Raw genomic sequence first — 17,868 nt, forward strand, 5'->3', positions numbered from 1 at the left:
AGTCACTCAGTCGTGCCCGACTCTTAGCGACCCCATGGACTGCAGCCCACCAGGCTCCTCTGTCCATGGGATTTTCCAGGCAAGAGTACTGGAGTCGGGTGCCATTGCCTTCTCCATGGTAGAGAGCAGAAGTGTTTTTAAATAACCAAACCCTGCGTGTCTGGACAGGGTAAAGGCCTGGCCACCCGCATGAGTGAACATTGAGCTCTCCAGGAGCTCTCATTTCCAGCCTAGTGCTGACTGGTCCCGCTTCCCGGTGGCACTGAAGGCAGAGGCCAGACACCTGAGCCCAAAGGCCACATGGAGAGAAAGCTCAGGGCATAGATCGTGTGTTTTGAGCCAAGTGCAAAAACCTGCACTTAACATACTTGGGAATCAGACAGACAGGACAGTACTTGATTCAGTAATGTGGTTAATAGGTTAGAAATGAGAGAGAAGCAAGAAAAACCAAGGAATGCGTTTAGAAGAAATAGGCTCACGAAGTTGGTGACACTTTCCCACTTAGCACTTGATTACAAGCTGTTTCCTAGCATTTCTTCTTCCCCAGAGACTCAGAGCCTCAGGGAGCTAAGCTCTGCTGCTCCATCTGTTCACCTGGAAACAGGACCTTAGGAGGGAGGAGGTTTTGACCCTGCTGAGGCTGGAGCCTGAGTCCTTGGTTCTCCTGCCATCTACACGGGAGGCCTTTTGGGAGCAGGCACTAGGGAATGCTTGGCTGGAGAGCGGAGGCCAGGGCCATCCCCTGGCAGGCCGGGCTTCCCTCCTCCTCATGTAGCCTTTGCAGTTTGGATGGGCCAACTGTTTTAACCTTATCCTACAATAATTTGTGTGCTCAGTCTTGTCTGACTCTTTGCAACTGCATGGACTATAGCCCACGAGGCTCCTCTGTCCATGGGATTTCCTAGACAAGAATACTGGAGTGAGTTGCTCCAGTACTTCCTCCTCCATGGGACCTTCCCGACCCAGGGATCAAAACCGGGTCTCCTGCCTCGCTGGCGGATTCTTTACCACTGAGCCACCAGTGTAGCCCCACCCCACCACAGAGAAACTGACAAATAGAGGATCCTTAAGCCAAGGGGTCCTTAGCGTATAGGTCCATGAACTTGGATGTGAAAAAATTTGTATCTTAATTTTCACTGACTTGTAACTAGAGTTTAGCATTTTGTCACAAACCCCAGTGAAATTAGCAAGACTTGTGGTCTCCACATCATTTGCTGCAGATAGCTCAGTACTGCTTGCAATCATTGCTACTCTGAAATTACAGTCACTGTTAGGTCACTGCTAGACTTCATACCTCCCTGGCCACATATGTTATTATAATTTAAAATATTTCAGTATAATTGATTTCCTTTGTTATAATGTATTTTATTTTATGCATTTAGATACAGAAGCTTCACCAGATAACCAGAGATTAAAAGAGAAAATTTGAGAATCTCTGCTTAAAGGGAATGATCCCTTAGGGCTCTGTTAACCTCTCTTTCACTGATTTGCTATGGATCATAGACTAATATAATGTGAATTTCTGTTGAGGCTGAACAAAGGGAGTTTAGCTTCCAAAGCATTGAAAGGACATCTTATTACTAAGGAATTCATGTAAATTTGATAACAAAATGGCATTATAGAAAGTACACTAATTAGATCTGCATTTTCTGCTTTTCATTGACATGTTTTATCAATTCAATACCATCTTGGTTGGGGGAAGAAACAGATCATAGGTGCTGTGTGTCTAGCGTTACTGATGGAAAAAGTAAGTAGGAGGAGTGGAGACCTTGCCAACTCGTATTAACCAGAAATAAGACCCTGTGCAGAAGGCCATTGCTAAATACCATAAATAACTGATAGATTGAGGTTGTGGTGATATCCCTTCATAGATCCTTAATTGATGAAACATTTTTTGAGTTTTGAAGTTAATTGTAAAAATCACAGTTAACAGATGAAATTGTAGATATCCTAAAGTATTTTCAATTAGGATGATGTACATTCAGTATTGGAGGAGGAAATGGCAACCCACCCCAGTGTCTTCCCTGGAAAAGCCCATGGACAGAAGAGCTTGGCGGGCTGCAGCCAATGGGGTTGCAAAAAATGCAGACATGACTTAGCAACTAAACAATAGCACATTAAATATAGGCCTTCATGCCTCTAATCACTCAGGATACAGAATTCATATCAGAAAAATTCAAGTGTGGAAGTTTGAGGCTTTTAGAAACATGAGAAGGCCAATTTAATAAAATTTAAAATATTACATTATCATCACGGCAAAAAATGCAAAGATCTGTCTGTAGAACATTTTGTCTTAAAAATGATGCTATTTTTGTTGTCTTTTCTACAGGTACTGAGCTGTCTGGGCTTTTAACCATCGTCAGTGCTACCTGTAAACCTGTGAAGGGGAAGGTTAACGTCTGTGTCACTGAATACTCTTCTTACTGCTGTTTATAAATTCCCTCAGATTGGGGATTACTTCTGCTTATGCAGAAGTTATCTGCATAATTTATAACAATCTCTGGCAAAACCTCAGAAAAAAGATATGCTTCTGACTTAGCCGGATGTCAGAGGCTGCGGCAGGACCCGGGGAGAAGACTCTGCAGATGGCATGAGGCTCTGGGAGCGATGATCCCAATGGAAGGATAGCTTCTTGGAGCTTTTTTCTCCTGAGAAGAGTGACCCAGTTAAAAAGAGGAGAAAAGCTACGAGCAACACCGTTGCCAATGAAATAGGAGAGGGAGTGCTTTCAAAAGCACGTGGGGCTGCTGCTGGACTCTGAGCTCATCACGGGACTGGGACGCACGGCCATGGAGTAGAACTTCAACGTGGGTCTGAGAAGAGCCGGAAATGGCCCACCAAGTCAGCCTCGGTTCCCTCCAGGAATCGGAACGCGAAGTGATCCTCCAGGTTTTGTACCGGGACCGGGAGGTTCAAAACACGGAGGCGGAGAGGATACGGTAGGCGGTCGTGCAGATGGTGGAATTCTTTGCGTTTCTTGGCTTTTTCTCTTGGAGGCCATCTCTCCTTGGCGTCTTGCTGCTTGCTTAGCTAGTGCTATTTGCTCCCCATTCAGCCTCTTGTCTGACAAGAGTCTGAAGTAAGGGCTGTGGGTGGAGGTAAGCTTTGCTGTGTCACTAAGCTTCGGGATGGTCAGGGAAAGAATGCCTTTTTCCCCCACTTAAAACAATGCCTTTGTGTGATAAGTTGGTTGTCTGTCTGCCTGTCCATTTGCCTGCTTTGCAGGAATCGTTCAAGGGAAACCTTCAGACTTCCCATACACCCTTTCAAGGGAAAGCCCTCTGGCTAAGGGTTTTCCTAAATTATTTTTGGTGGTAATTGAAGGCGCAAAGAAAGCAGCTTAGAAACAGCAGGTCTGCTGGCGTCCATTCCGAGCCTTCTCTTTGCTTACTTTTGCTTGCCAGCCAGCTCTGAAGAAACAGGGAGCATGAAGTCTGAACCTGCCCAGCCTGCTCCCAGACTCATTTGTCAACAGAGAACACCTTCTCACTCTGTCTCTGAATGGCACGGGCTGTTTGCCATTAGTTTAACACTTAACAGAGCAGAGCTACGCTATCAGCAGCGTGCCTCTTGTTAGCTGTCAAGATCCATCTTTAATATAATAATGCTTTGTTTATTGATGGTTATGAAGAATGTGAGGTCTAGAAAATAAATGGGATAGGCTTTTGATCTCATTGTGTTTTTAATGGAAGAATTCTTTTTCAGAATCTGCCAAGAAAAACAAACATATAAAATAAATCTTTGGACCACCCAATGTTTGAGGAAGGAGGGGAAATTTCTGGGTGAACTGGAAGGAACAATGTTCCTTTTCTACCCTCCTTTGTAATCCCAAAGCTGTCCAAGTGTACTTACACTTTCTTCCACTAAAAAAAAAAAAATACAGTGAGCAAAATAGAGTTTTCTCTGGTGATGGAAGATCTTTCAGTGATTTAGAAGCATCGTTTTGAATGTCAACAAAGTAACGTGGATATTTTGTTCCAAGGGTACTGAAAGTTGTTTCTCGGGATTAGCTTCTCTATTCTAAAAGTGACAGAGATAGTCATACTCCATAAAAGAGTATTCTGGCTAATGGTATGTTTTATGGTCCAATGTAATATCCCTTTGCACTAAGAGGGGTCTTCCCTGGTGACCCAGATGGTAAAGAATCCACCTGCAATGCGGGAGGCCTGGGTTCCATCACTGGGACAGGAAGACCCCTGGAGGAGGGCATGACAATCTACCCCAGTATTCTTGCCTGGAGAATCCCATGGACAAAGGAGCCTGGTGGGCTACAGTCCATGGGGTCGCAGAGAGTCAAACATGACTGAGCTGCTGACACATTTGCACTAGGGCTATCTTCCTGGGAGGGACAGGAACTAAAAGTAACCGACCACCCATAAAAAATATAGCAAAACTATAGCATCAGTTAAATAACTTTATTGGGGCACTTACAACAGCAGGCATATATGCTGTATACTTACACATCACTCCCTGTCTTGAATGTTAGAATTGATGCTGTTTTCCTGCATTTTTCCTCTGCTTTCGCTGTTTTTCTTTAACATTATAATGCCGTTTGGGCACAAGGGATGAACCTAGAACAAAATCAGCAGCTGACTCCTCCGTGCCAGGCGGAGTGTTTATGCTTTGCCATTTCACCCTCACAGCCACCCTGGGAGGTAAGGCTTTCACAGCTGAGAAAACCTCTGAGCCTCTGCTCCGAAAGATGGCAGGAGATCCTGGTTCACACGGCTGTTAGAACCTGGGGGTGCTGGAATGCAAAGCCCCTTCTCTGTCTCCATACTGTTGAGGCCCCTGCCTCGTAGGAGTTTGGCTGGCTTCTGTCCTTCCACTCAGTTGTTTCTTATCACTTAACTCTCTGGGACACAGGAAACTGAAGACGCGCTTGCAGCATCTCAGGTGGAAAGGCGCGAAGAGCGTGAGCCAGGAGTACAAAGAGAAGTCCTGTGCCCGCTGCCAGCAGACCCTGGGGCTCCTGCTGAACCGGGGGGCCGTTTGTCAGGGCTGCAGCCACCGCGTGTGCAGCGAGTGCCGGGTGTTCCTGAGGAGGACCCGCGCCTGGAAGTGCACCGTGTGCTTTGAGGACAGGTGAGGATGGGCGGGGCCGACCAGGATGGGTGTGGCCGGATGAGGTGGGCGGGGCGGTGGGGCAAGGATGGCTGGAAAGCCTCAGAAATGGTCCAGGACCAACCACCGCTAAAGACAGCTGTCATTCTTCAAACTTAATAGGAAATTGTTCAGAGAATGCTTAATATGGAGCTGCCTTTCTAGACATGGAAATTATTGTAACTCAAAAACACATTTTGCTATATGCAAAAAAGTTTTGTTTTTAATTTACAAAAGTTTGTAATTGCTGCTGCTACTAAGTCGCTTCAGTCATGTCCGATCCTGTGTGACCCCATAGACAGCAGCCCACCAGGCTCCTCCATCCCCGGGATTCTCCAGGCAAGAACATTGGAGTGTAATGGCTAACGATCAGCTAACCTAGCAGTTAAGGTTCCCTTCAATTTCTTAACTAGTTAGTTTTGTTAGTTTTCTTAGAGCTTAATTTATCTCTTTGAGGAAAAGTGGAGTGAATTGTAACATAAGGAATATTAGAGTGTCCCGTGGAGCTTTATTAACGCCTTTTTGAAGGAAGAAAGTTGACCTGTATTGATGGTCCACTAAAGAAGCGGTTATGGTTTCCATTAGTGATAGATTAAACCTACATTTATTCTAATCTTTTGATGTTGTGAGATTTTTTAAATATTTTAAACATGGAATTGGTGTTTTTGAAATACCCTTCTTGAAAATGATAAAGAACATGTATGGCTTGACCGGAGAAGGCGATGGCACCCCACTCCAGTACTCGTGCCTGGAAAACCCCATGGACAAAGGAGCCTGGTAGGCTGCAGTCCATGGGTTCTCGAAGAGTCGGACACAACTGAGCGACTTCACTTTCACTTTTCACTTTCATGCATTGGAGAAGGAAATGGCAACCTACTCCAGTGTTCTTGCCTGGAGAATCCCAGGGACGGGAGAACCTGGTGGGCTGCCATCTATGGGGTTGCACAGAGTCGGACACGACTGAAGTGACTTAGTATGGCTTGATATCATACTGTTCGAAGCAAGAATGGGCTGTTCATCAATTCCCGGAAAACCCAGGGAGTGTTTCTACTTGTTATGGGGGAGTGTGCACAAGGACATCACAGAACTTATGAGGAGCAGAAATGTTTGTCTGGTGTGAATCTAGGAGAATAATGTGAGACTGAGATTTGAAAACAACTTCTAAATGTTGCTTAGGTGCGCGCGTGCCTGGGGAGACTATGAGGTGATTACACGGTGAGGGCACACTGGTGGGGTTTTTCTCGCCCCTTGAATCGGGAGGATTGTGTTTATAAGCATCCTGACATCAATGTCCTTAAACTTCCCCTTGCTTTGCGAGGCTTAATGTATTTCAATCACTCATTCAAATGCAGGTTGTTCAACCAGATTGCCTTGCTCCTAAGCACCCCTCTCTGAAACAGCATGTCACATCACATCCATGTGGTCAGAGCCGCCTCCAAACGTATCAAGTTTCCTCAGTCTGTCAAAGCCAGCACCCTTCAGGCTTTTCTTAGCTTGAGAGGGGAAGAGAAAGAATTCCTGTGAGCCAGCCCTGGGTGCACTTGTGATCAAGCAGGTCCTGGGCTCTTGAGAGAGGAGGGAAGGTCCTAAGACCCTCGTCAGCTAACCATATGTAGTGGGTTGATAAACACTGATGATGAACACTGTGTCACCAGGTAGTAAATTCTTCAGCACTTCTTTTAGTGGTTAAAGTGAGTAAAGCAAAGTCGCTCAGTCGTGTCCGACTCTGCGACCCCATGGACTGTAGCTTACCAGGCTCCTCCGTCCATGGGATTTTCTAGGCAAGAGTACTGGAGTGGGGTGCCATTTCCTTCTCCAGAGGATCTTCCCGACCCAGGGATTGAACCCTGGTCTCCCGCATTGTAGGCAGACGCTTTATCATCTGAGCCACCAGGGAAGTCTCAAAGTGAAAGTGAAAGTAGCTCAGTCGTGTCTGACTCTTTGCAACCCCATGGACTATACAGTCCATGGAATTCTCCAGGCCAGGATACTAGAGTGGGTAGCCTTTCCCTTCTCCAGGGGATCTTCCCAATGCAAGGGTCAAACCCAGGTCTCCCACATTGCAGGCAGATTCTTTACCAGCTGAGCCACAAGGGAAGCCCCTTTAGTGGTTAACTGGAAACTTAAAATCAAAACAGGAGGACTGGGGCTGAGGCAACCTCCCAGGAAAGGGACCCTGTTGAAATCTCCGCCCTGGGGAGCACCATGCCCTGGGGCATTGTAACTGAACCCCTCTAAGCTCCTGAAGTGTGATTTCTAAAACCCCAGCTTCCTGGTGTCGAAATAAGGATGTTTTTCAAAATACGAGAGATAATTGCATTGCTCTTAGAGAACTGACGCAGGAAACCGTAAGGTGAGAGAGCTAACTAATTTATACCAACCTCCCCTCCTTCTCTTTGCTTCCTTTCTTTGAAGCTCCCTACCCTCTCTAGTTTTGTCCACTCTGGGCTGCCGTCCAGTCTTGGGGGGGTCAAACCAAAGAAAAGGCTTGGTGAAGTGTGAGAGTCTTTGACAGTCTTAACTGGGACCTGGACAGGTTTTCAACCCCAGTCATTTTCCTCTCCCTGCTTCTTCTTCAGCCTGAGACCCATCCCTCAAGAAGTGGATTTGTTGTGGGAACAGGAGGAAAACATAGGTTTTAAAATCAAGCAAAAGGAAAGTCTAGGGTAGCAGTTTTAAAGAAAGCAAAACCAGTGTTCAGACTGCTGCAGTCAGCGCAGAGGGCCTGTGAGCAGCGCTGGCCTTAGGCTTGGGCTGAGGGTCCAGGAGACAGCTGAGGATCCTGCTTGCTGGGCAGGTTTTCTGCTCAGGACCCGTGGGGGCTCAGGGGAGGGGGAGGGGGACTAAGCTGGCTCAAGGTGACTTCCCAGAGCACCCGGTGGGAGCGTTTCTGGAAGATGGTCAGGATTAGAGAGGGAAATGAACACAGTCAGGGACAAGGAATACCATGGGGATGAGTGCTGACTCAAACTATTGGAGTTTCAGCTTCAACGTCAGTCCTTCCAATGAATATTTAGGACTGATCTCCTTTAGGATGGACTGGTTGGATCTCCTTGCAGTCCAAGGGACTCTCAAGAGTCTTCTCCAACACCCCGGTTCAAAAGCATCAATTCTCCGGCGCTCAGCCTTCCTATGGTCCATCTCTCACATCCATGGCTGCTTAGTTGCTTCAGTCGTGTCTGACTCTTTGCTGCCCCATGAACTGAAGCCCACCAGGCTTCTCCATCCATGGGATTCTCCAGGCAAGAATACTGGAGTGGGTTGCCATTTCCTTCTCCACACATCCATACATGACTACTGGAAAAACCATAGCTTTGACTTAACGGACCGTTGTTGGCAAAGTAATATCTCTGCTTTATAATATGCTGTCTAGTTTGGAGATAGCTTTTCTTCCAAGGAGCAAGTGTCTTTTAATTTCATGGCTGCAGTCACCATCTGTAGTAATTTTGGAGCCCCAAAATATAGTCTCTCACTGTTTCCATTGTTTCCCCATCTATTTGCCATGAAGTGATGGGACCAGATGCCATGATCTTAGTTTTCTGAATAAGCCAGCTTTTTCACTCTCCTCTTTCACTTTCATCAAGAGTCTCTTTAGTTCCTCTTCACTTTCTGCCATAAGGGTGGCGTCATCTGCATATCTGAGGTTATTGATATTTCTTCTGGCAATCTTAATTCCAGTTTGTGCTTCCTCCAGCCTGGCATTTTGCATGATGTACTCTGCATGGAAATTAAATAAGCAGGGTGACAATATACAGCCTTGACGTACTCCTTTCCCAATTTGGAACCAGTCTGTTGTTCCATGTTTGGTTCTAACTGTTGCTTCTTGACCTGCATACAGATTTCTCAGGAGGCAGGTCAGGTGGTCTGGTATTCCCATGTCTTCTAAGAATTTTCCATGGCTTGTTGTGATCCACACAGTCAAAGGCTTTGGTGTAGTCAGTAAAGCAGATGTTTTTCTGGAACTCTCTTGCTTTCCTGATGATCCAGCAGATGTTGGCAATTTGATCTCTGGTTCCTCTGCCTTTCTAAATCCAGCTTGAACATCTGGAAGTTCACGGTTCACGTACTGTTGAAACCTGGCTTGGAGAATTTTGAGCATTACTTTGCTAGAGTTTGAGATGAGTGCAACTGTGCGGTAGTTTGAGCATTCTTTGGCATTGCCTTTCTTTGGAATTGGAATGAAAACTGACCTTTTCCAGTCTTGTGACCACTGTTGAGTTTTCCAAATTTGCTGGCACATTGAGCACAGCACTTTCACAGCATCATCTTTCAGGATTTGAAATAGCTCAACTGGAACTCCATCAACGTCACTAGCTTTGTTCGTAGTGATGCTTCCTAAGGCCCACTTGACTTCACACTCCAGGATGTCTGGCTCTAGGTGAGTGATCATACCATCGTGGTTATCTGGGTCGTGAAGGTCTATTTTGTACAGTTCTTCTGTGTATTCTTGCCACCTCTTCTTAATATCTTCTGCTTCTGTTAGGTCCATACCATTTCTGTCCTTTATTGTGCCCATCTTTGCATGAAATGTTCCCCTTGGTATCTCTAATTTTCTTGAAGAGATCTCTAGTCTTTTCCATTCTATTGTTTTCCTCTATTTCTTTGCATTGATCACTGAGGAAGGCTTTCTTATCTCTCCTTGCTATTCTTTGGAACTCTGCATTCAGATGATTATATCTTTCCTTTTCTCCTTTGCCTTTAGCTTCTCTTCTTGTCTCAGCTATTTGTAAGGCCTCCTCAGACAGCCATTTTGTCTTTTTGCATTTCTTTTTCTTGCATATGCTTTTTATCCATTGGCCAAATGAGGGTACGAATGACTTAATAGGCTTTGAAGCCTTCTGTTACCAAACATACAGTAAAAAAGTGGAAATTTGTGGGGTACTTTTTGAAAAGTCTATTTTGTGCTTACTAAAGGGAATATTTACACGATACTTTGAGTGTCATTCCTTTTGTTGAAGTTGTTATTTCTCCTATGGTCAGTCAAGGCAGGTCTTGTTTCAAAAACCCTTTTTGCGATGAGTAAGCTTCCTGTACCCTTAAGTTCAGACTTGAAGTTGTCACTCACTCAGTTCAGCTGAACCTTTTCACCCCACAGAAAGGTCAGTGCCAGGAGGCCATTTTTCCAGGCTGGCACTCGAGGTGCTGGTGAAGTGCTGCCTCGGCTAGAGCTCTGGGCTGAAATGTAGCTGAGAGTTATGGGCACTGGGGGTGGAGGGCTACCAGACAGGCTTGTAGGTGCTTTCCAGTCACGTGTTCGTAGGAACCACGATAACAGACTCACATCCATAGATCAGACCAAGAGAGCATTCCGGTGCCAAACAGACGTCATGGGTAGATTTTTTTGATTTCAGATGATTCTACTCCTGCACTGTTTCATGAGTGCAGATATCTCTGAGATCTTGATTTCCCAATTTGGGGTTTCTTTATTTTGATTCATTTTCAGTCAATTAAAGTGTCTCTTCAAAGATTTTTCTTCTCAGAAGAGCATGTGGGTGGTGGGTATTTTAAGCCATTGCCTATCTGAGGATGCCTTCGATAGCCTTTCCTCATGAGTAAGGACTTCCCTGGGTTTTATTCATTTTTTAAACTATTTTGTTTTTGGGTGTAGCTGATTAACAAACATTTGGTGGCAGTTTCAGATGAAGAACCAGACATTCATATCCATCCACTCTCCACCAGACTCCCCTTCCATCCAGGCTGCCAGACAACTTTGAGCAGAGTTCCCTGTGCTATACAGCAGGTCATTGTTGGCTATCCATTTTCAGCATAGCAGTAGGACTTCACTGGGTTTTAAAATCTCAGATTCCAACTTTCCATCTTTAAGTTCATTTAATGTGTTATCATTGTCCTTTGGAATCTACTGTAACAGACACACTGGAGACTAGCTTTATTTTTCTTTATTGATCATCTGGATTTTAGGTACTAGAAGCATATTGGGTTTTTTCCGCATTCTTGTAATTGAAAGCAGTTTCTAATATCTTCCTGGGTCTGAGTCTCTCCACACTGATTTTCATGGGTTAAGGAGAGTTCCCCGGAGCTGGCTGTGCCTTGGATCTGCTTGTTGTTGTTGTTGTTTTCTTAATTATTTTTAATTGTGGAGAAATACACATAAAATTTACCATTATAGCTAAGGCTAAGTGTACAGTTTAATGGCATTTGAAACCGTGGGTAATCATTAGTCAAGCCCATTTTATCAGCCTTCACTCATCAAGGTTGTCCAGGAGACTTACATACCCATTGTTATCGTTTTAAAATGTTTACTTATTTTCGCTGCTCTGGGTCTTGGCTGCTGCACATGGACTTTCTCTAGTTGTGGTGGCTTCTCTTGTTGTGCACAAGCTCTGGGGTCACGGGCTTCAGGGGCTGTGGCGCAGGTGCTTAGTTTCTCTGTGGCATTTGGGATCTTATCTTCCCAGACCAGAGATCGAATCCTGTGTTCCCCGCATTGGCAGATGGATTCTTATCCCCTGTGCCACAAGGGAAGGCCCTCGATGATTTCTTAAATTTCAATTAATTATGGCTGTGCTGCGTCTTCTTTGTTGCATGTTGGCTTTTTCTGGTTGCAACACGCCCTCCATTCTTGTCCTAAACAGTGACATGTTCGCCAAGTGAGTTGTTTTTCCAGGAACTGGGAGTCAGCAGCCTCTAGTTTGAGCTTAATTGGCTAAGATTGGATAGGCCCACCGACCTGCCAACTGCGCATGCGTGAGGGTCCTCTCCGTGACCTTTTGAGGTCAGAGGGCAAAAACTCCACCCCTAGATGGTGGTGAGAGCCTCCATCTTCCCAGGAGCAGAGATCTGGAGCCTAGTCACACCTGCGCACAATGGCCAAGGCCCACCTCCCAATCACCCTTCCCCACACTCTCCACGCCCAGACCGCCCTGCCACTTTAGTCTTCCTCCCATTAGTACTTTGAACCCCTTGCTGTCTGGGAGGTGGATCTGAGGCCTGCTCCCTCTCTCTGCACTTGGCTGCCTTGCGAATAAACCCTCGCTTTGCTGCAAACCTCAGCGTCTCAGCTTACTGCACGTCAGGGAAACCAACCTGGTAATACCTGCGTGTTGTACAGCCATCAGCACCGCCTACTTCCAGGCTTTTTCTTCTTGCCCAGCTGAAACTCTGTTCTGTCCAGCAGCTCCCTATTCTTCCCTCGCTCCCCTGCCCCTCTGCTCGCATCCGTCTTTCTGTCTCTCTGACTCCCCTGGGCCCCTCACACAGGTGGAATCACACAGTGTTTGTCTCTGTGTCTGGCTCATTTCACTAAGCACACACTTTTCAAGGCTCATCCGTGTTGCAGCACGCTGCAGAATTCCTTCCTTCTTAAGGCTGCCCTCACATTCTTGAGTGTGTGTGTATCACATTTTGTCTGTTCATCTGCTGTTGGATGCTTGGGCTGCTTCTGCCCTTTGGCTGTTGTGAATAGTGGGTGTGCGAACATTTCTTTGAGGCTCTGCTTTCGGTTCTTCCAGGTATATTCCCAGAAGTGTGGCTGCTGAGTCACATGGTATTTCTGTGTTTAATTTTTTGAGACCCACCATGCAGTCTCCAACAGCTGAGTCGTTTCCCTTTTCCACCAACAGTGCACAAGGGTTCCAGTCTCTTCACTCGTTGTCTTCTGTTTTTTTTTTTTAATGGTAGTTACTAATGGGTGTGAGGTAAGGGTTTGCTTGTGTTTTGACTCAGTAACATTTTCTTTGGTCAGCTCTGACTATTCTTTAATGCTGCTTGGCCTGGCTTATTCAGGAATAACTTAGGTTGGCCTTGCTCTCTCTCTTCCCTTTATATTCCGTATCCTTCAGAGTTTACTGTCTTTTTCTCTCGCGTTATGGGAAGGCATCCTTACTGAGTCAGCGTCATTAATTCAACTCTCCAGCTTCTCAGTTCCGCCCTTTCCTGTTGGTAAAACAGCTTGCTCTGCGTTTGTGTTGTTGTTTTCTAAATCTTCCTTGAATGTAGTGTGTTGTCTCTTGTTGGCTTTTTCTTAAGTCTTACTTTTTCATAGAAAAGAAGGAAAGAGAGTGTTAGTTTCTCAGTCGTGTTCGACTCTTTGCGACCCACAGACTGTAGCCCACCAGGCTCCTCTGTCCATGGAAATCTCCAGGCAAGAATACTGGAGTGGGTAGCCATTCCCTTCTCCAGGGGATCATCCCAACCCAGGGATCAAACCCAGATCTCCTGCACTGCAGGCAGATTCTTTACTGTCTGAGCCACCAGAGAAGCCCCCTTCTTCATAAGAGTTGGGTCTTAAATGCCTTTGAAGACGACTGCTTTCTGAAACTTCCCTTTGTTCCGGCAGTGATGCACCTTGAGTAGCCATTCCTGGCCTGCAGGACTCTTTCTCCTGCCTGGGGCCTTTTGTCAGAGGTTCTGCGTTGTCTTCAGACCACCAGGTTGAGGGGTTGCCAGCAGAGCCCTTGCTCCTTGTCTTTGTGGAGTGGTGGTGGAGCCGATTCTTAGATCCATAGGGAAGACAGGGTGGTACAGAGTGTTTAACCTGGTTTCAGTTTTCCAGGCTTTAAGGAGTGCAGCACTGTCCAGCTGCAGTAGAATTATTTCGCTGACTCATTTTCTGATGTAACAAACCAGGGACTGCAAACTCACGGCCAACAGGCAGCAAAGAGCCCACGGGCTTTATTTTGTTGTCCTGCTCAGTGTCTAATATTTAGCCTTTTAATGCCTTAAAGTAGGGCATGAGTCCTCCAGCTCACCATAGCGCCAAGCCCGCCCTCTTGTCTCTTCTCTCACCCTCTCTCTTCGTCTAGTTTCTGCTTGGCGCCTGACTTTGTGACCCCGGCCCCTACACATTCAGAAAGCGTGGCAAATGTCAGACCTTGGTGCCACTGGGGCTCCATCTGTGTTAGTCCCATCTTATCCCTTCAGTTCTCAGGATGCTGCCTGCAGGGGTGGAGATGTTCATTTATTCACCAGTCCACACCTTTATTCACTGGCCCCATTGTGTCTCTGAGTTGTGCTTGGGGCTGTGGATACAGCGCTGAATTTAACACAGAGGGGACCTGCCTCCTCTCAGCGGCCAAGTAGAGTTATTCCTGTTTTGCAGGAAGCCATGGTAGCCACTTGATTAAAATCGTTCCTTTACCTTATCTTGATTCCGACTTATCTCCTAGTTACCTAGGATTTAATCACAACGATCAGTCTTTTCTTCCTGTAAGAACATTGAAATCAGATCAGCTGAGCTGGTTGGTAGAAACAAACAAACAAAAAAAAAACCTCATTATTTTGCTTTGTAACTAAAACTGCCTTAGATATAAGATTATTTGAAGTAAAAAAAAATTTTTTTTCAACTGTATGGTGCATAGGACCATTTTAGCTGGGAATTACCAAGTGATTGGACAAGCTAGTACAAAGAAATTAAGTTGATGCTTGGTTTTACATTATTTGGCTTCTTCGTTTGGAGTTTTTATAGCTCGTCTGTCTGATAAGCCACCAAGACTTTCTTGAAGCTTTCTTGCCATCAGGGTGCTGGTTAGAGAGCAGGTCTGCCTGGGCGGAGTGTGTCTTAAGGCATTGGAAGAATCCTGGCATGCAGACGAATTTTCTACCTCTTGTTCGCTGAACGGTGGAAATGCATTTAGCAATTTCTGGGAACACCGTGCTGACTTCTCTTGGAATATAAAGCATGGATGTGACAGCTTACCAACCTGCAGGTGCGAGTAATTTGAATGCAAAGTAAAGATGCGGTCTAGCAGGCCTGTTTGGCTCACTGCTTGCTAATAGTGATAGGATCAAGCTATCTTTCCATTAGGGTCCTCCGTTCATCGCATTATTGAACATTTGCATGCTAGAATTTGCAAAGTGCTTTTCAACAGTTTTCTCTTTTGCTAATGAAATGACAGCATTAGCGGAGTTCATGGCTATGAAATGGATGCTGGAACCTCCAGCAGTTTATTAAGAGTGGTACCACGTGCTTGGCGTTTATAATTACAGTGGTCCCCAGGCAGAGTGAGTGGAAAGTCAGATGCAGAACTCAGGTCTCTGACTCTAGACTTTTTTGTTCCCTCCACCACCCCTGGATTTTGCTTTCTGAGATATATTTATCAATTGACTGAAAGAGTTTTAAAGAGGCAAGTTGTGATTCTACCAGAGAAATTTAAAACTGTCAATCTCTTGCTGGGCTCTGAAAATGTTCCAAGAAGTTTTCATAGCCAAATTCTGATCGAGTCATTGGGGGAGAAATTCATTTGGTTCCTATGAGTCAGGCTACCCTGAGTTGGCCCTAATGAAGACAGAGACATAGCAAGCAAGATCTGCTCACCTCTGCCTTAGACAGTAACACCCATAAATGGTCTTCCTCATAAAGCCTGGGATTTGTGTGGACAGGGAGCCATTATGAAAGCTCCTAGGGAATAATTGTTCATGAAACAGCTGATTCTGCAGAAAGTGTGGAGATCGGGCTGCAGTCTAGTTCTCAAAGGAAATAGCCTCAAACGCAAGAAGGGCTTGTCGCTGTGTGGTTTAGGACTGTGGTACTCCTATTCTTCCATTCTTTAGTCACAGATAAGCCCAAGAGACCTGTGGGCTTGTGTCCAAACCTATCCCTGCCAAGGAAGCTCATGCTTGAATTTCACAAGCAATCCATTGGGATTCTGTAAGAGGATTAGTTGGTTGCATCAGATGCCTAGCACTAGAAGATACTAATATCTTACTTTATCTGCTGCTTGTATAGGTTCTGAAACCAGGGCTAGAGGAAGACTTTTTAATAAAATGTTGTAAAATGTAATAAAATAAAAATGTTTATTCAGGCATTTTCACGTTTTGCTCCTCTGTCCCCTCAGCTGCTCTTCCTTTTTCATGATTGTGTATCTACAGGTGTGTTTACTCATCAGTGACAGCTTGTATCTGGCTGGCTCAGCTGCCTATGGAGTCATGGACTGATTTGCTGCAGAAATCTTAGCTCTGATCTCTTGTCTGGTCTGAGCCCTTGCCCCACCCGCAGCACCTGTCTCATATATAAATGTTTTTGGTCACAGGTAACAGCCTGGAGAATTTGAGAGAGTTAGATGAGTTGGAAGGGTCATGACCCCCAGGAAAACAAATCAGGTTCAGTTCAGTTGCTCAGTCATGTCTGACTCTTTGTGACCCCATGAACCGCAGCACTCCTGGCCTCCCTGTCCCTCACCAACTCCTGGAGTTTACTCAAACTCATGTCCATCAAGTTGGTGATGCCATCCAACCATCTCATCCTCTGTCCTCCCCTTCTCCTCCTGCCTTCAATCTTTCCCAGCATCAGGGTCTTTTCAAATGAGTCAGCTCTTCGCATCAGGTGGCCAAAGTATTGGGGTTTCAGCTTCAAAATCAGTCCTTTCAATGAGCACCCAGGACTGATCTCCTTTAGGATGGACTAGTTGGATCTCCTTGCAGTCCAAGGGACTCTCAAGAGTCTTCTCCAACACCACAGTTCAAAAGCATCAATTCTTCAGCGCTCAGCTTTCTTTATAGTCCCACTCTCACAACAAGTCAGGAAGTGAAGTTTTTTAATCAGAGGGAAGTCTCTTTGTTTCCACATTTTATTTTTCTCTCCTGCTGTCCTCGTCCTAATGCTTAGACTTTGTCCTGCTTATAAGGGTGGAGGAAGCATCCTCAGAAATAGAGCAATTGAATTCACCACCCTGCTTACCCCGCAAAACTTTCCCTGTGTTTTGACCCTCTGCTTGTCTTAAGTACCAGAGAGGAAACTTCTGTGGAGTTGCTATGTTCTTCTTCATGTGTTTTGTGTCAGTAGATTTGATATCTGAGTTTCTGATTTACGGGTGAAAATGTTTCCCCTTTTCTCTCAAGATGTGTCACAGTTGCATGTTCCATATGTTTTCGGCTCTGAATGATAGTGACTGCTATCAAAATTCTGTTGCCGGAATTCACACATGCTCTGTGTGGGTTTTCCCTTTTCTAGACACTAAGCATTGGGAGTAATCACTTGCGTCTTAATCAGAGAATATAATAGCTGCTAACAAGAGGGGAGAAGGCAATGGCACCCCACTCCAGTACTCTTGCCTGGAAAATTCCATAGACAGAGGAGCCTGGAAGGCTGCAGTCCATGGGGTCTCTAAGAGTCGGACAAGACTGAGCGACTTCACTATCACTTTTCACTTTCATGCATTGGAGAAGGAAATGACAACCCACTCCAGTGTTCTTGCCTGAAGAATCCCAGGGATGGGGGAGCATGGTGGGCTGCCGTCTATAGGGTTGCACAGAGTTGGCCACGACTGAAGCAACTTAGCAGCAGCAGCAGCAGCAACAAGAAGGGGAGGAAGTTGGTTGATGTCTTCTGACAGCTACTAAAGTTCCACAGAGAAGACAGGCTACTTAAAAAATGTAGATTGGCATATATTTTGAATTGACTGCATTTATAAGCATTAATTTAAAACAATCCATTTGAGTTCATCTATAGCCTGAAAGAACCTAATGGAGAATGTATTTCAGAAAGTATACTTTATAGAAGAGAATTTGACATAAGTTGAAGTTTTAATTTTTCTTAAACTTGCATAACCTAGGAATTGGTACTTCTTTTTGTAGCTGATGATTTTAATGGTGTCAATAATTTATAGTGTCTGTGTGTTTAACTTCTTGTATCCTGAAAGGCTATTGACAATTCTGCCTTTCTGAGGCTCTATGAAGTTGAGGGTGGTTTCTTCAGAAGTTTGAAAACTTGGAAGCTATTAAGAGCTAACATCCTCTGGGAGCTAACATGCTTTGGGACTTCAGTTTTGAGCAGTGGCCAAACAAAGTCCCCGCACTGCTCTGCCTATG

At 45.4% G+C, this 17,868-nt stretch overlaps 1 protein-coding gene across 3 annotated transcripts in view; it reads left to right on the top strand.

The window, feature by feature from the left end:
- SYTL3 (synaptotagmin like 3) overlaps nt 1-17,868 on the top strand; it is a 94,169-nt gene that overhangs the window by 10,136 nt on the left and 66,165 nt on the right. For all 3 annotated transcript variants that reach the window (XM_040238905.1, XM_040238907.1, XM_040238906.1), the window contains exons 2-3: nt 2,330-2,939; nt 4,867-5,085. In XM_040238905.1, the coding sequence (XP_040094839.1) occupies nt 2,830-2,939; nt 4,867-5,085 (329 nt within the window). In that variant the 5' untranslated portion in view covers nt 2,330-2,829. The remainder of the gene's footprint in view (nt 1-2,329; nt 2,940-4,866; nt 5,086-17,868) is intronic.

This window comes from Oryx dammah, unplaced genomic scaffold (genome assembly GCF_014754425.2).
Source record: "Oryx dammah isolate SB20612 unplaced genomic scaffold, SCBI_Odam_1.1 HiC_scaffold_4, whole genome shotgun sequence".
In the NCBI taxonomy this organism is placed as follows: domain Eukaryota; kingdom Metazoa; phylum Chordata; class Mammalia; order Artiodactyla; family Bovidae; genus Oryx; species Oryx dammah.